Source organism: Camelina sativa, chromosome 6 (assembly GCF_000633955.1).
Source record: "Camelina sativa cultivar DH55 chromosome 6, Cs, whole genome shotgun sequence".
NCBI classification, from domain to species: domain Eukaryota; kingdom Viridiplantae; phylum Streptophyta; class Magnoliopsida; order Brassicales; family Brassicaceae; genus Camelina; species Camelina sativa.
In genome coordinates, this window is record NC_025690.1 from 18,158,175 (window position 1) to 18,184,180 (window position 26,006).

A 26,006-nucleotide genomic window follows, 5' to 3' on the forward strand; every position below is an offset into this window, starting at 1 on the left:
TAAATTTGTTTCCAGGTGTTCAACTGTTTTGGGAGACAGTTCTGTTTACACTTTGAGGCGTTCCAGCTGGGGATGGCTCCAGTGTACATGGCATTCCTTCGTTTCATGGGAGATGAGAACGAGGCGAAGAAGTTCAGTTACAGCTTGGAAGTAGGAGCTCATGGACGTAAACTAACATGGCAGGGGATCCCTAGAAGCGTGCGTGACAGTCACAGGAAAGTCCGGGACAGTCAAGACGGACTCATCATACCAAGAAACCTTGCACTCTACTTCTCTGGAGGTGATAGGCAAGAACTCAAGTTGAGAGTGACCGGTCGCATCTGGAAAGAGGAGTAAACCAAAACGAAGACAAGAATGGGGAATTGATTGAAAAATGATGTACATAAGAAAAGCCTCATGAAGAGCTAATGATCATATGGAAGATTTGAAGTTTGTTGTCTGGATTTTTTTGTAATGGAGTCTTTCTCCAGTGGGAATGAAGTGAGATGATGATGATGATAATAATCTTCTATGATGAATCAGTTTGGAGGGAGCCATTGTTACTATTTTGTGGCTGCAAGAAAATTATATTATCTCTGTAATTTTTGGTTTTTTTTTTGTTGTTGTTGGGTTTCTGTGCTTTTCAGACAGGGAATGTAGGAAAAAAAGTAAGACATGATTTTGGCTATGTTCTTCTTGTTGTAAACCAGGTTCCAAAAAAATTGGTGCAATTTCTTTTTTTTCTTTACAGTGGTGATTTTTATCAGGTTTAGACTTTAGACTCTATGATGAGTCCAACATTGCTTGTTTACAAGCTCTTCATTTTCACTACTAGTCCATTTAGCATCAATATTAACATACTTAGAAAAATAGGAATTGAGCATGCAAGTCATCATCGTCATTGATGGGGAAACCAAGCTTCTTCAGATGAATCAGAAGATAAAACTGTGATGATTAGATTAGACGCGTCACTTGTATGTTTATAGCAGGTGGGTAATGCGATCATTCAGCATTTTCTCAGCTCCATTTGATGACATATCGTCCATATTTATGAACCTAAAATAAAAGAGTACTTGCGACATCCCTAATTTTTTTTTTTTTTACTTTTTTACCATAATGACACTTGGCAAATGAATTTTCATGTTTTAAAACCTAATTTCACATATATCCCACCACAATTTCTAAAATTTGACTATTTTCTTATATATGCAGTTTTAATGGCATCCTACCAAATTCAAACAATGGATCATGATATGACACATTAAAAACACTAAATACAAAGCAATAAACTTTCGATTTTATATTTCTTTAGTAACTTTTTGAAATCTAAATAAATATACATATATATATATATATATATCATATATGCAAATTATTATTAATTGTGTCAACAAACGCGTACACAAGTTATTACTAAATATAAAATACGATAGTCACATGATAGTATGACAAATACGTATAATACATTGATAGTATATTTCTTTGGGTCTTTATATATTAAAGATAGCAAAAAAAAGAAAGAAGAAGATATAGCAATTACAGCATGATGACAACACCATACCCACACATACACATTCTATTCATTAGAGGAAAGGTAACAAACAAACATCCACGCATCAAAAAAAAAACAAATAAGCAAAACAAAATCTAATAGTTTTTTTTTTCTGAAAATATTATTACCTAAATGTTAGAAAAAGCCAAAAAAAAAATAAAAAAAAAATGATAACATAAATTTGTTATCGTTTGCACATTTTAACCGCTCCCTCTAAAATATTTTTACATAAAATGTTAATCTCTCTCTCCTTTATAAGTAACAATCTCACCTCTCTCTCTCTCTCTCTCTTTCTTTCTTTCTCTAGAATATATTGACGCAGCCGCGAATCTCATCGTCATCGTCATCATCATCATCATCATCATCGAGCACAAGGGGAAGAACCCTGATTTGCCGGCTTTTCTCCATTTTTAATCCCCCCCAAGGATCTCACATACACACGAGTTTTTCCCGGGAAATTTCATTATCAGACTCTCTCCCTCGCTCTCTCTTTATTTTTTAATCAGAATCCCGATTCATCGCGATCGATTGCTTTTTTTTTTTTTTTATATTCCGATTGGATTTGGTGATTTCGATTCCACCAAATTAAATCGGATAGGATTTGGGGTTACTTTTTGGGATAGTCTGGTGGGAACCGTAGCGATAGATAATGAAAACATTGGTTGATGAATACAAAAGACTGTAAATGATGCCTGGTTTAGCTCAGAGGAATGACCAATACTCTTTTGGCTTCTGGTCAAAGGAAATCGATGGAGTCAACTACAATCAGCTCCAAAAGGTACCTCCCCCTTATCCCCATTTTTTTTTTTGGGACCTTTGATTAGCTCTGATTGGATCTTTGCCTCTTATTTTAGCTTCGAGATGTTTTGCTTTGGTTGTATCACTCCAACTTTTTTATCTCACAGATCTTAGTTATACACATAGTGGTGTAGCTAAATGACTTTGATGATTATAAATCATTTACTTAAAAAAGACACATTTCTCTGCTGAACTTGTGTGCAGTTCTGGAGTGACCTGTCGCCGAAAGCTAGGCAGGAGCTCCTCAAGATTGACAAACAGACTCTGTTTGAGCAAGCTCGTAAGAACATGTATTGTTCTAGATGCAACGGCCTTCTTCTCGAAGGCTTCATGCAGATTGTTATGCATGGGAAGTCCTTGCATCCAGAGGGATCATTAGGGAATCCTCCTTGCAACAAATCAGGTAGCTCCAAATTTCAAAACGACTGTAACTCAGTTGTCAGTAACGGATGTTCGGATGAGATGCAAGATCCGTCTGTTCATCCTTGGGGAGGTCTCACCACGACACGTGATGGCTCCCTCACACTTCTTGATTGCTATTTGTATGCAAAGTCTCTCAAGGGACTTCAAAATGTAAGTTCCATGCAACGGTTACTTACTTTGCTCTCCTCTCCAGTTCAACTAGTTAAATCTATTGGTTCTAGCAGGTGTTTGACAGTGCCCCTGCTCGAGAACGGGAACGTGAGTTGCTTTATCCCGATGCTTGTGGTGGTGGAGGCCGGGGATGGATAAGTCAAGGAATGGCTAGCTATGGTAGATGCCATGGAACAAGAGAGACGTGTGCTCTACATACTGCAAGACTTTCTTGTGATACATTGGTGGATTTCTGGTCCGCACTCAGCGAGGAAACTCGACAATCTCTTTTGAAGATGAAGGAAGAGGATTTCATGGAGAGACTGAGGTACAGGTATGTTATTATTTGATTTGATATTTTCTTGATGTTCTACGACAAATTGAGTTGAGAAGTTTCTGGACATGATCTCTGGGTCATGGGTAACAGGAAATGTTACAACTTTAGTCATCTCATTCTGATTTGCAAGATGACTTGACATTTCGATTTCTGGATTTTGAGGATGTGCCTACCAAGTCATGCAATACAACAATCTTCCTTTTCTGGCCCTGTGGAGACTTTTTTTTTTCTCGACCTTAATAACAAATGGACCTTTCAAATTACAGATTCGACAGCAAGAGGTTTTGTAGAGACTGCAGGCGAAATGTTATCCGTGAGTTTAAAGAGCTCAAGGAACTGAAACGAATGCGGAGAGAACCTCGGTGTACCTCCTGGTTTTGTGTTGCCGATACAGCCTTCCAATATGAGGTAATTAGTCTTTGTTAACCTTTTCATCTACATGGGGTTCCTGTAGTCCAGAATTCTGGTTTTCGAAAAGTACGTTACAATATTTCTAGAGAGGATTATATTGCAAGACGGGATCACAAATGTACTTGCATTGTTACAGGTAACCATTGATTCGGTGCAAGCAGATTGGCGGGAAACGTTTGCTGACAACGCTGGAATTTACCATCACTTTGAGTGGGCCATTGGAACTGGAGAAGGAAAATGTGATATCCTCAAATTTGAAAATGTTGGCATGAATGGGAGAGTTCAAGTCAATGGCTTAGACCTTCGTGGTTTAAATTCATGCTACATTACACTTAGAGCTTATAAATTAGATGGCCGTTGGTCGGAGGTATCCGTCAAAGCCCACGCATTAAAAGGTCAAAACTGCGTGCACGGTAGGTTAGTTGTTGGGGATGGGTTTGTTTCAATCAAGAGAGGGGAAAGCATCCGAAAGTTTTTTGAGCATGCTGAAGAGGCCGAGGAAGAAGAGGTAGATTCCTTTTTCATAATCTTGTTAAATCAAAGTTCTCAAATGTTTATGATTGCAAAAGTATTATTCTTTTCTTTTTTCTAAACGATATCACTGTGCTTCCTGTGTTATAAAAGGATGAAGAGATGATGGACAAAGATGGGAATGAGCTTGATGGGGAATGCTCCCGTCCACAAAAGCATGCAAAAAGTCCAGAACTGGCTCGAGAGTTTCTTCTAGATGCTGCAACAGTTATTTTTAAAGAACAGGTTTGGTAGTTATAGGTTTCCTCAAAGTCACATATTATTATTATTTGGTGCTGTATTCGGTTTCTAATTTCACAGTTATTGATTATATCTTAGGTTGAAAAAGCATTCAGGGAAGGAACCGCTCGGCAAAATGCACATAGTATCTTTGTATGTCTTACATTGAAACTATTGGAACAACGTGTACATGTTGCCTGCAAGGAAATTATTACCTTGGAGAAACAGGTAGGCATTCTGTCGTAATGTTCTCAAAGCAATTTCATTAAGATTATATCCAACAATTCCATTGTCTTAACTCATGCAGGTGAAACTTCTTGAGGAAGAAGAGAAGGAAAAGCGTGAAGAAGAGGAGCGGAAGGAGAAGAAAAGATCCAAAGAAAGGGAAAAAAAACTTCGCAGAAAGGATAGATTGAAGGAAAAAGAAAAAGGCAAAGAGAAGAAAACCCCTGATTGCAGCGATAAAAACATGCTACTGAATTCATCAAGGGAAGAAGAAGATCTTCCAAACCTTGATGACGAGACAAACAATACTATAAACTGTGAGGAGTCAGAAATTGAAACGGGGGATGCTGATTTGTCTCCACCTGGTTCTCCTGATGTTCAAGAAAGACAGTGTTTGGATGGCTGCCCATCTCCAAGAACGGAAAACCACTACTGTGACAGCCCTGACAAAGAAATTACAGATCTTGAAGATGAGAACGGGTACTTTACAAGTGATCATCAAAAACCTGTTCACTACCAGAATGCTAGTTATTGGAAAGAAGTGCAGTCTGATAATGCTTTGAGGTGGTCAGATAAACGCAGATATTCGGATAATGCTTCTTTTGTCAGTAGGTCAGAGGCAAGATTCCGTAATGAGAGATTAGAATTGCCTTCAAGGGGATTCAATGGGTCAAACAGACAGTTAAGAGTGAAAGCTTCAAAGACTGGTGGCCTGAATGGCATCAAGTCTCATGAGAAGTTTCAATGTTGCGACAACAGATACAGTGAGAGGTTTGACATTAATTCTTGCAGTTGCAAACCGAGTTGTGAATACCGGGCAAAAGTAGAACCTAACATCTCTGCAACCAGAAGCATGCGAGAACCAAAAATCTTATCAAATTCAGATTCTGCTCCTGATGCCTCCAAGCCAGTGTTCCGAGGCAACAGGTATACTCAACCAGACTATACTCGTGAGTTAAGACTTAAAAGCAGGGTGGGAGTTGGTCCAAATCCTTCTATTACAAGAGATTCACTACATTCAAAAAAAGTTTGGGAGCCCATGGAGCCAAAAAAGTATCCACGAAGCAACTCTGACACTGAAGTAGCACTTAGATGTTCGACATTTAAGACTGAAGAGATAGAAGACACTATCGCTGAGAATTCATCTGACCTTTTGTCTCAATGTAAGGCTATAGAGAAGTTGGATATTATCAAGCTTAAAGATAACAACAGCACGGAGTCTGGGGAAACAAAGAATGGGTGGCATTTGAAAGATCCTATGATGAGTAGTACATCAAGTTCAGACAATTGCTCGTCATGCTTGAGCGAGGGAGAGAGCAATACGGTTTCTTCAAACAACGGAAACTCTGAATCCTCCTCCACATCTGATTCTGAAGACGCCAGTCTGCAGTCTGAAGGAAGAGAGAATATAGTTGTTGGTACACAGAACGATATCCTCATACCAGATACTACTGGGAAGAGTAAAATTTGTGAAACTCCTATCGTAGTAACTGGGAACAACACGGATAATAACAGTAACAATAACATGGCACACGGTGTTGTTGATGTGCAACCACAAGGAGGCATGTTTCCTCATTTGCTAAACCAGAATCTACAGTTTCCGGTTTTCCAGACTGCTTCACCAATGAGCTACTTCCATCAAGCACCACCAGTCTCTTGGCCCACAGCTCCAGGCAACGGATTAATTCCGTTCCCTCACCCTAATCCTTATCTTTACACAGGTCCGCTCGGATATAGTATGAACGGAGATTCCCCTCTGTGCTTGCAGCAGTATGGTAACCCATTGAATCATACAGCAACTCCCTTCTTCAATCCCGGGCTAGTTCCAGTGTTCCATCCATATTCCAAAACCAACACCGAGGACCAAGCTCAGAATCTTGAGCCACCAGTGGAACTAAACAGTTTGTCTCCACCGGAAACACAAGACGTAAGTGAAGACAGCTTCTCCTTGTTCCATTTCAGTGGACCAGTGGGTCTTTCCACTGGAATTAAGTCGAAGCCTGCTCATTCCAAAGACGGGGTTTTGCGCAACCTTGTTGGAAATAGCGATATGAAAGCGAAAGAGAGCAAAGAGGTTGAGGAGTATAACTTATTCGCAACGAGCAATGGGCTGAGGTTTTCGTTATTCTAAGTTAACGGTTTTGGGTTTGCTGTTGATTTAAACTGTGGAGTGTGAGGGGTTTCATACTTTGTATCATCCGGAACTTTATTATTCGTCCGGAAAACAAACAAAAAAAAGCTTTTCAATTTCAAACTTTTTTTTTAGATTCCTTTTTTCCTTATAGTTTACACTTTTTCTCTCACGTTTGGATTTGTACTCTGTTTATTTTTTTTATTTGCTTCATTGTTTCATACTTTCATTTGATATAGAGCAATGTTAAGATCTACGAGATTTTTAGTGTTTTGAAACAGAATAAATTGTTGTTTATTCAAGATATACCACATTGAATTTGATTGGTATAACATGTAGTATAAGATATTGAATTGATTTATTTACATGTTATAATAACTTTTTTTTATATGAAATTAATAGTTTTAGTTTTTTCACAAATTAATGTGTGAATTGTAAATGTAAACGGAAGAATTGCAAAAAATAATTATAAAATAAATGAATCTTATTATATAAAGTTGGGTTTTGAAAGTTAGCCATTAACAAGATTTTAACATGTGTCAAGTTATCAATCTGAGATTTTGACATGTGTAAATATTTAATATGAAGAATTTGATTACAACAAAAAGAAAATATTTTGTTTAAAAAAAATATTAATAAATTAAAAATATAATTATAAAAATTTCAGAATTTAGAAAAAAACAAAGTTTTTAAAATAATTATAAGGAGATTATATATATATTTCATAAAATTCAAAATTATAATATTATTTACTTATTTTTAATTTTAAGTGATTAATTAAAAAAAATAGAAAAAAATATTAAGGAAAATATACTTTTCATTATTAATTCTAAATTTTGTACTCACTTCTATATAATCAAATATCACCTCATATTTAAATAATTTATTCAAAAACATTGCTTTCAACTCTGTTTAATTGGGAATATATTTTATTGGAAAAGTAAATTTTTCTATTTTCTTAAACCAAAATTTTCTACTACTTTCTCCTTTTTCGGTTGGGAATAGTTTAGATTAATATATGAGTCTTATTTTTCTAATACTGTATTTTAAATTTTATTGTAGTATTTTTGGATGTTTTAATTTATATTTTAATCTTTGAATGATTTGGGATTCATATATTACCATGCTTATAATTTTCTATTGTTTCTTTAATTATGCCAAATTAATTTTCTTTCAGTTTCTCAACCTTGATTGGTTGGTCATAAACCTTTTTTTTTTTTTTTTGCAAACATAATTATTACCATTATTCATTCAATTCCAAAGGGAGATAACGAATAGAAGCTCATCAACCTAATGAATTGATAAAATAGGCTAATCAAACACAAGCATACGGTAAACATAGATAGATAGATTGGAAAAAATAAATCGTTGTTGATAGATCCATAGGAGCTCAAAGACTCTGACATCCTGGTTTGCGGAAATGTTTAAAATAATTGATTTAGCCACATACATCACCAAAATGCACTTATTTTTTAAGTCAATGGTCCTGAGAGAACTTCATGATGGGTGACCTTTCTGGAAGTGATTGTCAAAACTGTGCGAGGGAGGACAAAACAAAAGAAAATATCATTTGTTGATTTTTAAAGTCGGTAATCAAGTTTTTAAAGACTCTCAGACGTAACAAACCGGCCATCGAATATGGGTTGGTCCACAAGCCGAGAATAGATGTAGGGCCCACTTTCTTTGCTTGTCGGAACAAGCCATTTTGAAATAGCAAAAGACATGAACATATTTTCTCCACATAGGAGGAGGGCAGAGCCGAGGTTCTCCCTATGATAGAGAAGGTTGGACACAAAGTTATCTCCGCAAGGGAGAAAGGTGGAGGAGATTAGACGCAAGGTTATCTCTCCAAGGGAGAAAGGCGTAGCCAAACTTCTCTCTATGATGGAGGAGGTTGGACGCAAGGTTCTCTCCATAAGGGATGAAAGCGGAGCCGATGTTTTCTCCATGGTGGTCATACATTATTATGATGATACATCATTGATTAATATATTATGTAATATATTTTTTATTCAAAATGTTTTTTGAGCCAACTATTTTAGTAATTAAAAAACTATGCAGAAGTGAAAGTAATATACTTGGCTTAATGTGTTTATATAGACAATATCTAGATGGTGATAAAAAATATTTTTGTAACATACAAGAGTATATTTAGGTGTAAAAAAATATACTTTTAATAGTAATATACATAAAATATTTGTAAGTGGATACAAATCAGTATATTATAACAAAAATAAAATTTATATATAACATACAACAAATTTTAATAAATTTAATTTCATTTATAAAACTTTAAACCCGCACATCGAGCAGGTCCTCATCTAGTGTTATATATTGTACAATGAGTAAACGCAAATTCTCAACCCAAACATTAAAATTTGCATTTAAAACAATCTAATATAAGAAGGATATAACCAAAAAAAAGTTGATGCCTGATAGCATGCTATTTTAGATTATATAAAATGTTTTATGAGTTGAAGAAATAGTAAAGTAAACGTAAATTGTTCACTAAAGCAAAAATTCAATAGCAAAAGAAGAAAACTCATACGTATCAAGCTGCAGAGGTCACATATATAGTACAATATATATTAAAGAAACAACAACAACAACACAAGCAAATTACACATACAAAGTTATATATGTTACTATGTATATAATCTTTATAAATCGTTGGGGATTGTTGAAAGTACAGAGTGTTCAGGCTTGTGATGGCACTCGAAATCCAGATGAACAAAAGCTCTTTCCACCTCTGGAAGTTCTTCGAGCTTTATTTGCAATGTCTCACCAATTGCATGAGCTTCTTTCAATGGCAAATCCTCTGGCAGTTCTATATCCACCTACCAATACACACATATAACAATAATTAACATAACTATATAGTTTGTTATATAAATCTTATCGAGTGTAAGCACCTAACAAAGATTTATCTTTGATAAGTTGCTATGTCTGTTTAGCTACGAACCATACACACGTTTATTTTAAAAAAAAAATCATGGCGATTTTGTAGCAGAAGTGTCGCAAAATTATGGCTAAGTAGAAATTGATTACCAACTTATGTGATATATTTATAGACAAACCTCAACAAAATAAAGAACACCAAAGGTATATGCACGGACAGTATCCACATGTTTGATGTTATCCCCGCCTTGTCGCAACACTAGGTACGTCAATTTTTGTAGTACTTCCGGAGGAGCTGATTGTCCGATCAATGAAACTATATAAACAATAAAAAAAAAACTCATTGTGAAAATCTCAATTATTGCGACTAAATCGAACAATACGACAATGTTCAAATACAAACTCACCTGCATTTTCCATAACCGTCCCGGACCAGTTGACAATAGTGTAGATGGCTAAGAGAATAGCACCAGATGGATCAAGCCACCAATAAAAGGCATTAGCAAGAACGGCGGCGACCAATCCAAGAACATTTGTCACCACATCAAAGTGATGATCCTATACCAAACTTCATCAATTAGTCTTCGTTTTACATGAAATTATAAGAATATATGATATGCATATATATCTACCTTTGCGTATGCACGAACAATATGATTTCTCGAGCTTTTGCAGTAGATCCATAAGACGAGTTTAATAGCGGTTGCACTCAGCATGATTGAATATAACCAAACCAGTTGGTCATGATTCATTTTATCGGAAGGTTCATTTGAAATCAACTGCTCAGCTGCCACAAGCAGCACTTGGAACCCTACACATTTGTGCATGGTTAATTTAGCATTACATTTCCATCAAATCAATTATAATATATAGTTTAGAGTTTCATAAAATTTCGGAAAGGATATATATTATATACCAAGAGTAGCCATAACAGCGGCGAAAATGATGATTCCGACGGGTTGCACCCTAAGCTTTCCTATGGGATATTTGTAGATATTGACGTTCTTCATTGACAAATGTGTGAACCATAGTATCCCTCCTGCCATAAGGTCAAGCAAAGAGTCGAGAGTCGATGCTGCAATAGCTATGGATCCACTCTTTACCGTAGCATATATCTACACATTGTAGACGTTTGATAAATAAAAATCATCATAGTGAAAACAATGTTATATATTAATGTTTCAGTATAAGTAGATAAAGTCACACCTTGAGAGCAAGTAAAAAGATGTTAGCCCAATTGGAGATTTGCATGGCAAGCTCTTGTGCAGCTCTCTCAGCTCGATCTTCTTCTTCTTCTTTTTCATCGATGATGTACTCATCTGATCGAGCTATGAAACTTTCTACTTCTTCAAAGGATTTAATTGTTGCCAATTGTCTTTGGTAGTACTCCTTTTCATCTATTAGAAATGTGATATTTAAACAACATATAATATTTGGTATAGTAGTTGTGAGTCCTGTGACAATTATTATCTAAACTTATAAAGTAAGACTAAGACATATACCTCCTTTGAGGCCTACGGCTTTGGAGACATCAAGGTGAAAAGGGTTCTCCGGATCGATTTTGGATCGAAGTTTTTGAGGCAAATCCGTGAAGAAATTGGTTTTCATAGCAGAAACCATACCGGTTAACTTCGATTTGTGATCAACAGCCTCATGATCGTTTGACGAAAGCAACGGCGTTTCCTGACAGTTGACTTCCATTTCTGGAAAATTATATAAAACCAAATCATCGTAAAATAGGTATGAAGCATAAAGGCATGGATAGTTAATATATAAAACTATTAAATGGAAAGAAAAAATATATATATACCGGATGATATCTAGAGAAAATTTTATGCTTGCAGATGATGAACAAAGAAAAAAAGATAAAGGATTGTACACAGAGATAGGTTTTTATAGATGAAATATAAGATAACTTATTTGCGTTCAATGAATTTTTGGGGTTATAATTAATAAACTATTGTATTGGAATAAGAAAATGATGATAGAGACAGACGTGGTACTTGCCCACATGCCTAAGCATCAACAATGCTTGTCTGATCCATGCCTTAATCAGGAGCTTCTTGTTCCGTGACCATTTTGTCTTTTGGAGACATGACAATGTCAACTTTTTTTTTAATTTGGAAAACAACGACACGTGTAGTTTTAAAAAGTTGTACTATAATTGAAAAGCACAAATAATGATAACTCTCGGAACCCTAATTTTGGATAATGCTGACACATATGCTAAGAGTGTTTCTACAAGAAAATTTAGATTTATAGATACAAATTAACTGAAACCTTATTAATAATCATTAAAAGATTTAAAAACTTTTATTACTACTTGATTAGGAGTAATAAGTAATAACACATTAAGTAAGATCAATCCAAATAAATAAATAAGACAAATGAGCGTTGAAAATAGAAGAATGTAAAATATTAAGTCCAACATCCTTTAGATATATAATATATTTATCAAACTAAATTAATATTATATTGAGAACATATTGATGATAATTTGTATCTGTGAAAAACTATTACTTCCTCTTTTTCTATTACTTGTCACTGTAGAGTTTTTCACACAAATTAAAAAAAAAATGTTCTATTTTATTTTTATTTGACTATTAGAATTCTAAAAGATTTATTTTTGTTTATTTATTTATTAAGGAGCAAATGAGATAATTTTTTTCCTAAAAATAACATTAGAAAAGCAAGAACAACAACTAAAATAAAACAAAAAGTTAGGCCTAAAATGATAAGTATTTTAAAACGTACGGAGTATTAAAAATTATTTTGCAGACATCACATGTAATTATATATATAGACAAATACCCACATTTATAAAACTTAGTAGTCACTACCATCACATATCAAACTATTCTTAATTAATCATGTTAATTTGACTGTTAATTCACACATTGACACATATAGATATAGCTAATAGCCTAATATAAACGTTCGACAATATATATAAATTACCTCACGTCATGAACTTCCAAAAACTTCTTTGATTTGAAACTTTTTCAATTAATCCAAAAGGAGTCGAAAATTGGTCATAACTGGGGGTTATATAAACTGTGAGACCTTGGTAAGTCAACAAAGAAGGGGAAAACAGAAAATCCCAACATGGGCAAATATGAAGAACTTTTTTGAGTTTCTTCTATATTAAATGAAAAAATGATGTAATTTTTTTTCCAAATTTAGGAAAAACAGTCCATAAATTATTGATAGCTTTCTTTGTTTATATAGAGAGAGAATTATATAAAATATAAATTTATAGATTGTTTACCAAATTTACAGCTACAAACGCCTCTATAACTTATATATTGAAACATTTCTTTATTATTCTAATATATAAAACAAATTCTAAATAAAAAATCTTGATATAATTAAGTTTTCAAAGAATTTACAGAATTTCTTGAAAATGTTATTTTCCACAATTGAAAGTTACAAATGCATGCTCTATGACTTATTGGTAGATCTCTACAGTTAAAACGCTCTATGACCTATTGGTAGAGTTCTTTATATATATATACTATCCTAAAAGTTTACAACCACGCTTGAGTTTTGAACAACGAGTTGGTGCAACAATCTCTCCCAGTCCCAGAGTATATATGTGATTGTTACGCACTCTTATTCAATTGATCAAATCAATATATCCCATCAGGAGACTTTAGGAACATTCCTGGAAGCTACAATTAGAAACATGATTTCTTTATTTCTTTGACTTTTTTTTTTTAAACTACAATTAGAATCATACAGGTTGAAAATTATTCACTATTTTAAATTCAACGTTATCTAGTATATTGTGTCTCTAAAAGGACATATTAACGTTTGTCAAAAAAAAAAAAAAGGACATATTGGCTACCAGCCTACCATCATATATAATTGTCAGTACTTATTATTTTTTTTTCTTGGTTTTCTCTAAGTTGATATCACCACTATACTACTTCCAAAGATTTAATAGCAAGCTTGCAACTAATTAAGAGATTTCAATCCAGAACCCGCTTCATCTGTATCAATACGTGGATTTCAATATAGAAGTGAATTATATTTGGTTCAAAGTTCAAGCAGCTAGCTATAAGCATGGGAGTCTTGGCCAAAATTAGTTATGAGAGTCTAGAATACGCCAATAAAATAGCTTCCATATACAGGATCGCAAAACCTGAAAGATGTATTCATCATGTACTACAGTTAGAGTATTCTACACCAATACCAAATTTAGTCTTGTATGCGTTACAGACGAAAGTTTCTTAATTACTTGTAATCCGATTTGTCACCATCATTTAGGTGAAAGTGCAGTTATATAACTTTAAAATCCTTCATCTCAAAGATCTAAACATATATAATTTATTTAATGTCAACTAAAGTCATGAATCAGTATTGATACCAGGGTGATTCATCATTCTTGATCGGTAATATGTACGGATGATATATATACTTTATAGAAATATATGAACCTCATAAGATTGATGAATCCCTATTTTACTAAAATATCAACTCTACCCCAAAAGTCCAATCTTCTGATTGTGTACCTTCGTCAAACGAATATAAAGTATATATATAATCTTTGAAAGTAAATAGTTGAAAAACGGGTACCGTTTGTAAAGAACTTACATGTGTGCCATGCATGATCAATAATATATTGTTTTAAAACACCAAACTAACAATGGATCTTTGTTTTTGCTTTCGCTAACAATATCCGTGGATTTGAGCCGATAACATTGAAGTCACATATGGCTAAGGCAATCGGTGAATGTTTGTCTGCACCCAATAGTCCATGCTACAATGGATTCAAATTTCATTAAATTTCTGAATTTCAATGTCTAATCCGCCAAAAATCTCCTCTAGATAATATTTTAAAATGTTGTAATGTGTGCCATTGGTTTTATATTATAATTTTTATAAAAGAAAATATTTAAAGAACAATTTGCTGTCAGTTTAAAATCTTCACAATTTTAATCGCGAAAAGCAAAATCCATGAGTATTACTTGAAAAAATGTTCAAGTTTTTGTGACTGGAGTTTGCGTTAATGAAAAACTCGATAAGTATAACATGCTTGTGATGACGAATCACGAATGTCAATCACCAAAAATAAGAAGTATTTCAAAATATATGACAAATGATCATCGCTTGATGATGATGAATTCAATATAAAGTTAACTAAAAGTTAATGTGTATTTTTGTATACTTTATCTATGTTGTTGTAAATGAATATTCAGGAAATGATTTTTGAAGTTATACTAAAGTAGCAGAATCCTATACCCTCATACAAACTCAAATTGTTTTATATTTGTGGCATACATATAGTGTGTAAAAAAAAACCATACAGTTAGCTAAAAAGTATGGTTGTGTGTTTCGTGTAGTCTACACAGTTTAAGGAGTTTTGTGAAATTTTCTGCAAAAATCAGTAGAGAAGAAGACAAAAGGATAGAAAACGTTATTTTTGTAATAAATAGCATGAGACAAAATCAGAAGATACTTGGTTCGATTCGAATCGATCCAACTTGATGCTATTGATGCACACTCACCATCGATGCAGAAAGCCATTCCCTTCGATCATAAAATATGGCCTTATTGGCGTTACATGAATATAACATTTTTAATTCTTTATTCAATTTCAATACGTTTAAAATTAAGAACACCGAGCTGGATTGTGTGTAAGCCGATGAATGCATATAGATCACCAGAAAAGTTAATATGTCGATGATTTTGGAATCAAATTACATGTTCTTGAAAATATGTTTTGTTTTCACTCGTCAAAAGTAAAAAAAATTAGCTTCCAAAAAAATCGTGAACCGGTGTTAACTTGAACCGGAAATAATCAGATTGTTAGGTAGGCCCAAATAAAAGAACAAATTAATTGGGCTGTAATGGGCCTACATGTGGTTTTTCCTTATTAAGCCGGCTAGCAGAAAATCCAAATTTTGGCAAAGGGATGGCGAACGGTCCAATCTGATCGGCCAAATTGTTAATTCGGTCCGGTTTGAAATTCACGAGACGAGCCTTCTTGATTGAACCGGCCGGTTCGTGAGTCAATTAAGGCAGTTTTTAGGTCAAATGGGTTTCTTGTGCAAGCTATCATCATCAAATTGCTTTCAATTAGAAGGTCCAGAACCAGAAGCAGGCTTTTCTAACCCTTTTTTTTTTTGGATTTGCAGCTTAATCTATTTTTTGTTTGTTTTTTATGTGGATTTCTTTTTTGAGTCATCGCCCTTAACATCTCTCAGTGCTCACTTTTGTCAATAATTAAACAGACAACTAGAGAGCCTTCCCCATCAACATCCCCATTATCATCATCTCAATACTTACAGGGCATTGTTATGAAACCACCGTACCATGGTATATATACATAAGTTTCACATTGTATGGGAAAGAACAATGTAATATATAGTACAGTGTTACTTGAAGCGACAACACTCATCCTACTGATGAGTCACTTGGAGAGCCTACGTACAGACACGTTTCTAGATGTTTTCCAGTACTGCTTGTGGCTTACAAATATTGAACTGTACCTTCCTGAAGAAGAGACATACTCTGTTGGGGAAAATATAATCAAGTACTATCAAAATCTTCGAGCAAACTTAACATATCTTGGAGTTTCGGATGCTTTAAACCCCGGTTGTTCATGTGGTTTTACTAAACTATTTTAGCAAGGTATTTCTTATCCTGTACGCTGGTTCTGATATGGTTGGTTTGCTTAGGGCTGTTCATTTTCTCAATAGCTACCTCACAGGATTCTCTCATTGTCAAGTGTTCTTTTTTAATCTTTTTTCTTAGGGACCTAACTGCATAAGTAATTTAAGTGTCAAAATGGCTCTCTTTTCTTGTAGGAAATGCCCTTTTCCTTAGTTCCGATCGAGCATGTAATTTTGGTTAGCATCATATCTTTTCTTGTCCTTGTTTGTTAATAAGTGTCTTGTCCTTGTTTGTTGTTTCTTGTCCTTATTTGTCAGTAGGTGTACTTGGATACTGAAGTGCAAGGGATGCTGTTGGAGGTAAAGATGATTTTCAATTCTTAGCCTCGTCCACGTTTTGTGTAAGAAACATTGATTGTATGCTTTTAAAACGTCCGGAAGCTTTAGATTTATGGTTTTTTTTTGTAATGCTCTGACTTCATCCGTTGAATTTAAATTTTGTTGCTCACCTTCACTTTTAGTAATAATATTGAAGAGCAGACGGCAAAAAAAATGAAAAAGACAAAAAAAAAGTAACAATATTGAAGAGCCATGTTCTTTTTTTTTTCACAATTTTACTGTTAATACAAATTAAAGTCTGTCATATACTGTACAACTACACCTATTACCCTCTTGTACATGAAAGTGATTAGCTAATTTACTCACATTTCCCACCAAATTCATTAATTTTGTCTCTGTTTTATACATATTGCGATATCTTCCTTTTTGATGGTGGTTGCTTTGCTATTAGGTTAGCTGCTACTGCTAGTATTAGTGTTTTCATTTGCTGTAAACGTATGCCATTTTTAGCTTGAAATCACCTGAACTTATATCCCTATATAAGAACTTTCCTCTGAAAAATATGGAATTTGGTTGGTTAGGCACTTTCAAAGCTTTCCCAACTAACAATCACATCAAATCCGTCCTGCCCTCTTCAAGGGGCTTCACAATAATGGACTTCTCTCTGCAGGCTAGTCATGCCATAGAGTTATGAACACACACGTTTCTTTAAATTTCAGAAAGATTAGCTAAAGTAAAGTCATGCAGTTGCACAAAGTAAACAACGATATATGTACGTACTTGCACTATGTCTATGCAGCATGATTGTGGCAATCCAGCTTGCAAAGATCTTAATTCAAATCTCTATTTTTCTATATGCATATATATATATATATATGTATCATAAATCCATTTTCTCTAATACTGTGTCTTTACCCTGTTCAAGGCTTAATGCTGCAACTGTTTGATTAAACACTACAGTATCTTCAAATCATGGGCCAAGTTAAAATCATCAGTCATGAGCCTCGGTAGATACCTTTACCTACATATTCAGTTATGGCCATTATATACGGTTGCTTCTACAGTCTGATACATTACATTATACATAGCTTTCTGCAGCCTTTCAAACTGTAGACTTTTAGTTGCGGATCAGTTTCAATCACCAAAAGATGAGCATAAAAATAAAGGATGCATGCAAAGCATTGATATGTTGTAACTTAATTAGGAATTCAGAAGGAAACAGTCATCTCAGTTATCAAACCACATGTTATTTTACTTAAGTACCTTTAACTTTACTACCCAAACCGTCAGTTAGTGCTCTGAGATTTGTACCGTTCGAACTATCATCCTCTGTTCTTTTTTTTTTTGCAACTTTTTTCCTAGGGGTATGGGGTCACTGTTCTTGATCAGATTCAACCAAGTTATATTGCACATATCTTAGAAAAAAAAACTGAGCACACAAAAGTGTGGTCCTCTAAGAAATCATACTATATTTCTTTATCAGTTTGTACACTTATCACATGCTTCCCTCTTAATTGCAGTAACTGGTAGGTCCACTTTTTGCTACTACTGATGTTAACTCTTTTTTGACAATATTTCCTTAAACGTCCTATTATGTCCCATAAAAACTCTCCTGTAATTTCTTAACTAGAACTGTTTGTAGCTGAGGAATTGTTCTGGGAGGGTGGATACGTCTTTTCATTCTCTGTATTTTTGTTTTTGTTACTACTACTCCTGGTGACAATTGAAACATCCTTATTATTGTAATAGTTAAGTTGAAACGTGTCCCTAAAATGAATCTGAAAAACCTTATCACTTCACTTTTGACTCTACAGGCTGAAGTTGCACCATCTGGTCCCTTCACTGTTTAACTGATGGAAACTGTTCCGCAACTAAACTCTTCAGGTCAGGAAAATCGCAATGTCACTTTCTTTAGCCTCTCAAACTTATTTTTAGCTTTAGGTTGGTGTCACTTATGACTTATGTTAGTTATATCTTAGCCATCATGCTACAATGTTTGTAGACATGTAATTGGTTAGAGAAAAAGTACAAGAAAATAGTTTTTGTGATGTTGCATCTACCTGCATTGTGCCAATAGAGTGTCCAAATATGTCGTTTTGGCATATCCTTTTCCATTTCCTTTCCTAGGATAATTGATTGAATCAGATTAGCTTACGAATTGCTGCATTATACTGATGGAGGGTATTAATCAATGATTATTGATGATATTAACAAATTCTAGCTACGTTGTCAACTATATCTATTAATGTTTTGCTTTGATAGTTTAACATAACAAAACTACGGTGGTTAATTAGGTATAGGGATTTTTCCATGTTTTTTTGTCATAAAAACCAATTCTGGTCATTGCCATTCTTTGATCAGATCATTAGTAATTTTGTATCCGTCCTTTTGAATGCAACAAGACCAACCCGTCATACTCATTCGCGTTAGCATCTGTTATGTGGAGTCTACCGCGGGTCTATATGTGAATCACAACTTTTTCGAGTTCATTGATTGTGATATTATATATTTGTTGATTAATATATTCCTTTGGATTGCCTAAAAGAAAATATAAGAAATAAACACAAAAGTAGAAAAGATTGAGGAATTTTTCTTTGCTTTAATTAGCTTTTAAAAAAATGTTTTTAACTAGAAATTGCAAGTAAAAAATCAATAATAATAATTTGCAAGTTAAGAGAAGAATAGCTCTATCGCAGACTCTACATTTGTGTGTTTATGGACCACTTCACTCACTTTGTCTCTCTCTACCATTTTGTCTTGTCCATTGTCTTCACTTACCCAAACGCACCAAATTATTATCATCATCATCATCATCTAAGCTTATTACCAATTTTGAGTTTTAATTTGTTTCCAAGACATGGCAATTAATGAGTCCAGTGTGCACTAGATTCGTTTCAAACCTCGTAAAATATATTTTTGTACTCAAGATGTTTATCTTCTGTTTTTCTTATATTGTTTTTTGTATTTGTTACTTTGGTACAGTGCTACATTCTATGATTTAATTATTTTCGTACAGTAAAAATCGATCTGAGTATATTAGTATATTACTCTGACTGACAATTTCCCTGAAACAATAGTGTTCGAAGCTTAACTCCACAGCTATGATAAATATGGACACGTAAAATGATAAATTCCTTTCCTTCATTGAAGCACGTGTAGCGAACAAAAAAAAAAGATCGATGAACATTAAACGAAACAAATTACGTGAATCTCACACACATCGTGCCGTTTCTAATTCAGAAAAATAAACACCCCATCAATTTTTTTCTTCAGTAAGTTACACTTGACACTCAGTAAAAGAAGGTTACGGATCGGAATAGGTTAAAAAGTCTTTAAAGTTTTATTTTTCTTTAGGAATCGCTAAAGATGAAGATCGAGACTCACATGATCTTGCACATTAGGACTCAAGCCGTACCGGTATGAAGAAGCTCGGGTCTGAGATCCGGGGCCACCCACCTGTAACGGTGGTTGCGTCTGAGAGCCGGCCAACAACGATAATGTTGAGTTAGAAGAAGAAGAAGAAGAGATGTAACTACTAGTAAACGCTGCGTTTGAGTTATAAATGCCTTGAAGGCCAGAGGAAGAATCCCGTGGTACACGCCATAGTCCTAACTGGTTGCAATAGCTCGGTCGTGTGTAATACGCCGACGACTGAGAACCATAAAAGTATCTTCCATAGGACCTAGCCGCGGTCAATGGACTGCTAGTACACGAAGGGTAATGACGGTAACTGTAAAGGCTAGTGTCAGGATGATGAAAGTAAGAGGAAACACCGCGTTTGGCAAGCTGGCGTTCACGTTTGTGAGCGTTTTGGTGTCCACCTAGGGCTTGTGAAGTAGGGAAGTTTCTAAAGCAATAGTGACACTCGAATCTCCTATTGTTGATGATGCTACTATTGTTCTTATCGTTATCTCCGGTTTGATCCTCTTCTTCTTTATTTTTTCTCTGGGAGGGATCGGAGTAGTCTTCTTGACCGGTACTGGTGCCGGAGAAATCTCCGACGGTGAAATCTTTGCCGAAGACACGAATGGGTTTAGAGTTCTTATCCTTAGGACGGCGGATGAAAGGAAGCTGAGAGAAGGAGTCGACGTTCATTAAGTCTTGAGTATCTGTTTCTCCAGTAGACTCGTCCATCGAGAGAGAGAGAGAGGGAGAGAAGCAAGAGAAGAGAGAGAGGAATAATGAGTGGTATAGAGTTGTGAGGCTGACTTCTTCAGAGAAATAGACAACGTTTATATAAAACTGGTTGGTTCCCATTTTTTATGGCAATTCATTTATATTTTTATTTGCTGTTGGTCAGAAGGATTGATAACTTCTAAGTTCTAATTATCAAAGCCAAAGAAAGGTGGATAGCTTATCCATGTTATCTTAAGAGTGATGAACAGATTACATACATGTAAAAGTCGCAATTTAACTTAGTCATGATGCTTTATCAAAAAAAAAAAACTTAAGTCATGATTAACGATGTACATGGTTGTGTTAATATGTCCAATGAAAATTATGGATCCATATAGAGTATATGTTGATCCAGGACCAATAGCAGGATTATATATTATATTGACTTTGACTATACTGTATATATATGATATTAAAGCTTCCTATGAAAAATATATATATTCCACAATTTACTTTTTTTTGTCAACAAAATAATCAGCTCAAACGAACCAATTTGAAAGAAAATTGTTTACAAACAAAACATGATGCGGACTTGCGCGCGCTTAGCGTGCCAAAGAATCCGCTTAGCATTAGAATTACGAGAAACATAAACCAAAAAAAAATAAGAAAACTCCTCCTTGTCAATCTTTATGTCTTCTAAATATGGTGCGAAAGCCTGCTATTCATGAGGAGAATACATCATCTTCACCAAATCGAAACAGTCCGTAAAGAAAGTCACATCCCAAAAATCGTGGTCAATCATGCACCGCATGGCCCAAATGAAAACTTCAACTTTAGTCTGTAGGGAGAAAACTGCGCCAAGAAAAATAATACTCCCTCCGGTTTTGTTTACTTGACGTTTTAGGAATTTTTGCGTGGATTAAGAAAGTTAGTATATTGACAGAACTAACCTCACAAATAACACAAATTTACAATTTTATTTTTCATACATAATTTTTTTTGTTTTTACAATCTAAATCCAAAAACAAATACAGAAAACAAGATGAAAAAGTAAATATACTCTGAGCTACGCCGGCGTGATTATGATGGTGAAAACTCGATTAGAGCGGTTGTTGAGTACTCCACCTGCGGCAGACTCGATTGAAGCAGCTGTTGTGTACTCCACCGATGACGGACCCGATCGGAGAGGCTGCTGTTTACTCCACCGACGACGGACCCGATCAGAGTGGCTGCTGCTTACTCCACCGACGACGGACTTCAATATGTAATTGATCTCAATTCTTTGTTTTATTCAATCACTTCCAGTTCTTCTTCTTCTTCATTTTCCTCTGTTTCTTTTTCTACTACTACTTCCTCTTCTATTCAATATATGGAGTAACGAAGCAAGACGGCTAAGAATTATTCTCCTTCTAATGATAAACCACACAATCTAAGTCACTAGGTTTTGTAAAATTAGTTAATTGATTTCTCAGATTTGATTTGGGCTTTGATTTCCAATAGGTTTGCTTCCATTGAGAGTAAGTTTGTTTGTCACAAACAAGGAGTGATGTGGTTACATTTTGTTTTGTTCAAGTCGTAATTCTTTCTTGTTGAGTCTGAGTGGAGTTTTGAAAATTACCATTTAGAAGAGTTTAGTATTGTTTTCTTGTTTTGTTCAATAGTACTCTGTGACGTAATAATCATTATGACTTTTTTCTTCACTTCTTTCCTGTTTATGTTCATTAGCCTCAGAACAGTGTTGTTCTGCTTTACCTGTTGAATGAGAGGATTAACTTCTAGTTTTGTTTCTCATGGCAGAGAAATGATTATGAGTGTATTGATGTTGAGCTCCTCAGACGCCTTGCTTATGTTACAACTTTTTGTTTAATCTCCAATATCATAATGTTTTTTTACTTGTTTGCAGCATTAAGGGTTTTGTGGTTACACCTGAGCTTGCTTTATTTGCAACACTTGGTATTCCTTTGTATCATGAGAAACCGAGTAAATCATGTTGCCATTTGAAACCGAGTAAATCATTTTTGAAAATTTATACTATTCCTTATAGACAGCTCAAAACAAGAACAGTTCTGCTTTTGTAGTGTCGGGGCTTTTTTCTTAAATGGCATTTGGAGCACAAATAGCATTCTTTTCTCTGTTCTTATGGTCATGCTTTTGTGACCGAATGTGGAGCTTTGTATTTAAGCTAGTGCATATATAACTTTTAAGTTAGAGACATGTTATGTGATTACCTGAATAACATTTCACTTGGTCTATCTAAAAGCTTCTGTAATTATCCTCCATGGCAGTGATGGATTTGTCTTTTCTTGTTTCCTTATTTTCAAAAGATGATAAAATGCTTCTCAAGATGGTTGCTTGTTTTGTTCTGATAGTTTTAGTGGTTTAAGGAGATAGTGATGAATTCATAGTAGCTCGATCATATTCAGACATGGTGTTGTTTGTATTTTAAAGTCAAATGTGTTTAACTTACCATTTCCATTGACATATTGTAGGCAGAAGCAATCAAATTGATCGTGGCAGCAGTCCTAGTAAGTGTTGGTAAAGGCTCTTCTAACAAAGGTACAAATGCTAGTAATTCAGATCAAATGCTCTCTTATGGAATCAATTAGCATCTGTTTGTTGATTTTTATGGGTTTAATGATTGGAATCCTGACCTTTTAGTATTCTTCCCAATTTAATGGGATACATAAACACGTTTTGACTAAGAATTTGAGAATATAAATGGAGGGAAACAAGAATTTTCACTTAGAAGAATGAAAATAATGGAGGCAAAAATTTACTCCCACTACTACAATTCAATTTTTTTTACGTGTCTATATATTACTTGTAACATGTCATGTTACTAATCATTCTCCATGGCTAACTTTGATCTAAACTTTTCACCTTCAAACAATAAAAATCATTCCTTTGATTTGAATTCGATTCCAACTAATAGTGACGATCATGATTCTGAATATGGAGATTTTAGAGAGAAAGGTGACACTGTTCCCGTGGCTGAGGAAACAAATATTGAAAGTGGCGATCCTACTGTAAGGATTATATCATCTTCTGAAAGTACCATTTTAATCAACCTCAACATGAGACCAACGGAAGAGGATTCTGAAATAATAGAGTTAGATGTCGAGCAGCTATACGAAGAAACTGAAGATCACATGGTTGGAGACCAAGGTAAATTGAATCATTAGTTGTCTTTTTTTTTTTTGGGAAACATGTAGTATTATTGATGTCGATTCATATTTTTTCCATTTGGACTAGGACCAAACGAAAATGAAGAGAATCAAGATCACTTAGTTGGAGACCAAGGTAAGTTTTCTTGTTAACGTGAAATATAACTTGTATATACATTCCAAGTATAATGTAAGTATGTATTTTTTCATGATGATATGTGTGCTGATTTATAAAAAATTAACGGTTTGGAGCAGGTCCTAACGCAAATGGTAACATCACAGCTAGAAATAAAAGGGATTACAGTAATGCTCATAGGTGGGCAGTGTATAACGCTTTACTTGAAAGGAGTGTGAATGGAAAGCTGGGTAAAAGTACCAAAAGAGAGGTATCGAATTTACTGAGGATGCATATTCGAACGGTTCAAAGAATATGGAGACAAGCTAAAGCCACTCCCGCTGGTGTATTGGTTGATGTGTCCCAAAGAAGGAAAAATAGATGTGGGCGCAAGAAAATTCTTATTGACATACAACGAATCATTGATACACCTCTACATCGACGGACGACTTTGAGGACGTTGGCTGAAGCCCTTGGGATAAGTCACTCAACACTATATAAACGTGTGAAAGAAGGCCTTCTACGACGCCATTCCAATGCTCTGAAACCACATCTGAAAGAAGAAAACAAGGTAGCTAGATTACGGTTTTGCCTATCAATGTTGGATCCTAACAGTTTGAATCATGAACCAAAATTTATTGATATGTACAACATTGTGCATATTGATGAAAAGTGGTTCTATATGACCAAAAGAAAAGAGAACTACTATCTACTTCCTGAAGAAGAAGACCCCATACGGACATGTCAAAGTAAGAACTTCATTGGAAAAGTTATGATGTTGGTTGCAATGGCTCGTCCGAGATTCAATGATGAAGGAATCGAAACATTTTCTGGAAAGATTGGGGTTTTTCCTTTTGTCACTTTTCAGGCTGCACAAAGACGGAGTAGAAACAGAGAAGCTGGGACTATGGAAATAAAACCCATTACATCAGTTAAAAGAGACGACATAAGAAGATGTTTGCTTGAAGAAGTTCTTCCCCAGATTCGTGAGAAATGGCCTAGTGAGGATGTCGGAAAAGTTATCTTTATTCAACAAGATAACGCAAGAACGCATATGGCTCCGAGCGATGTAGAATTTCAAGCTGTGGCTTTACAAAATGGTTTTGACATTCGATTGATGTGTCAGCCGCCAAATTCTCCAGATCTAAATGTTCTTGATCTTGGATTTTTTAGTGCTATCCAAGCATTACAACATAAGGTATGTCCGAAGAACATTGAAGAGCTTATTCACGCGGTGACTACGTCTTTCGAAGCATATCCACCGAGAAAGATAAACCACATTTTCTTAACTCTGCAACTGTGCATGCAAGAAACAATGAGAATTGGAGGATCTAATAACTATAAAATCCCACATATGAAGAAAGAAGCGTTGGAACAAGAGGGTCTTCTTCCTTCACAAATAATATGTAATTCTACTATAGTAGAAAATGTAATAAACCAGCTAGGAGTGTGAGATTTGCTTAGTCTTTCTCATTCTTTTTATCATAAGCATTATTCAGATTTCCTTAATAAAAAGAGTCTTTCCCATTCTTTTTTATCATAAGCATTATTCAGATTTCCTTAATATAAAGAGTCACTCTAGTAATACTAGAAATTTTTTTATTACTCCATTGATAATTGGAGGACATAGAAGAAATTGAACATCAATGAAATCATCTTACAATGGATTTCAAATCTAAAAAACTTTTGGGCAATTAATCTTCAGAATATGCAATATCATATCTGGAATAAGTTCTCCGTCGCCGTAATAGCGTTGGTTGAGATCAAAATCATGCACCACGTTGGGATTGACATGAGCAATCTCTACACCTAAATGAAGCTCTTCTTCTTCTTCTTTTTCTTTTTTTTCTTCCTCCAAAGGGACTTTGTTAAGATCAAAATCATGCATTAGGATGGGATCGACATCAGCGTTTTCTTCGTTCAAGTCAAGTTCTCCTTCGAAAGGGATTTTGTTGAGATCAAAACCATGAACCATTACACCAACATCATGATTTTCTTCCA

At 34.7% G+C, this 26,006-nt stretch overlaps 5 protein-coding genes across 8 annotated transcripts in view; 3 read left to right on the forward strand and 2 right to left on the reverse strand.

Moving 5' to 3' along the window:
- The window catches only part of LOC104792097 (E3 ubiquitin-protein ligase SINAT2), a 6,310-nt gene extending 5,609 nt beyond the window's left edge, over positions 1-701 (forward strand). For both annotated transcript variants that reach the window (XM_010518142.2, XM_010518143.2), the window contains one exon: positions 177-701. In XM_010518142.2, the coding sequence (XP_010516444.1) occupies positions 177-336 (160 nt within the window). In that variant the 3' untranslated portion in view covers positions 337-701. The remainder of the gene's footprint in view (positions 1-176) is intronic.
- LOC104792098 lies at positions 1,813-7,012 on the forward strand. Of its 3 annotated transcripts, none has more exons than XM_010518144.2 (8): positions 1,813-2,309; positions 2,534-2,902; positions 2,974-3,236; positions 3,506-3,647; positions 3,787-4,158; positions 4,275-4,406; positions 4,500-4,628; positions 4,708-7,012. In XM_010518144.2, exons 1-8 carry the CDS (start codon positions 2,217-2,219, stop codon positions 6,754-6,756), a joined length of 3,549 nt encoding a protein of 1,182 aa, XP_010516446.1. In that variant the 5' UTR covers positions 1,813-2,216; the 3' UTR covers positions 6,757-7,012. The 3 variants fall into 3 exon arrangements, with proteins under 3 accessions (XP_010516446.1, XP_010516448.1, XP_010516447.1); XM_010518146.2 differs by having other exon boundaries at positions 2,974-3,230; XM_010518145.2 differs by having other exon boundaries at positions 2,977-3,236.
- LOC104792100 (putative metal tolerance protein C3) lies at positions 9,258-11,554 on the reverse strand. The gene is made up of 8 exons (XM_010518147.2): positions 11,465-11,554; positions 11,157-11,357; positions 10,861-11,051; positions 10,571-10,769; positions 10,287-10,465; positions 10,062-10,212; positions 9,834-9,970; positions 9,258-9,593 (listed from the first exon to the last, which is right to left on the reverse strand). Exons 2-8 carry the CDS (start codon positions 11,353-11,355, stop codon positions 9,417-9,419), a joined length of 1,233 nt encoding a protein of 410 aa, XP_010516449.1. The 5' UTR covers positions 11,356-11,357; positions 11,465-11,554; the 3' UTR covers positions 9,258-9,416.
- LOC104792101 (zinc finger protein GIS-like) lies at positions 19,735-20,826 on the reverse strand. Its single transcript, XM_010518148.2, has one exon. It carries the CDS (start codon positions 20,742-20,744, stop codon positions 19,971-19,973), a length of 774 nt encoding a protein of 257 aa, XP_010516450.1. The 5' UTR covers positions 20,745-20,826; the 3' UTR covers positions 19,735-19,970.
- On the forward strand, positions 21,898-25,542 carry LOC104792102. Its single transcript, XM_010518150.2, has 5 exons — positions 21,898-21,990; positions 23,216-23,282; positions 23,652-23,891; positions 23,979-24,026; positions 24,146-25,542. The coding sequence occupies exons 3-5, from the start codon at positions 23,801-23,803 to the stop codon at positions 25,456-25,458; spliced, it is 1,452 nt and encodes a 483-aa protein (XP_010516452.1). The 5' UTR covers positions 21,898-21,990; positions 23,216-23,282; positions 23,652-23,800; the 3' UTR covers positions 25,459-25,542.

Bases quoted from the DNA above. Each gene is read 5' to 3' on its own strand.
- LOC104792098 (XM_010518144.2), top strand. From the start codon at position 2,217: ATGATGCCTGGTTTAGCTCAGAGGAATGACCAATACTCTTTTGGCTTC. The intron at 4,407-4,499 runs GTTTGGTAGTTA...ATTATATCTTAG, and splicing joins CAGTTATTTTTAAAGAACAG to GTTGAAAAAGCATTCAGGGA. The intron at 4,629-4,707 runs GTAGGCATTCTG...TAACTCATGCAG, and splicing joins TTATTACCTTGGAGAAACAG to GTGAAACTTCTTGAGGAAGA.
- LOC104792100 (XM_010518147.2), bottom strand. From the start codon at position 11,355: ATGGAAGTCAACTGTCAGGAAACGCCGTTGCTTTCGTCAAACGATCAT. The intron at 11,052-11,156 runs GTATATGTCTTA...CATTTCTAATAG, and splicing joins AGCCGTAGGCCTCAAAGGAG to ATGAAAAGGAGTACTACCAA. The intron at 10,213-10,286 runs GTAGATATATAT...AGTTTGGTATAG, and splicing joins TTGTTCGTGCATACGCAAAG to GATCATCACTTTGATGTGGT.
- LOC104792101 (XM_010518148.2), bottom strand. From the start codon at position 20,744: ATGGACGAGTCTACTGGAGAAACAGATACTCAAGACTTAATGAACGTC.
- LOC104792102 (XM_010518150.2), top strand. From the start codon at position 23,801: ATGAGACCAACGGAAGAGGATTCTGAAATAATAGAGTTAGATGTCGAG. The intron at 23,892-23,978 runs GTAAATTGAATC...CATTTGGACTAG, and splicing joins TCACATGGTTGGAGACCAAG to GACCAAACGAAAATGAAGAG. The intron at 24,027-24,145 runs GTAAGTTTTCTT...GGTTTGGAGCAG, and splicing joins TCACTTAGTTGGAGACCAAG to GTCCTAACGCAAATGGTAAC.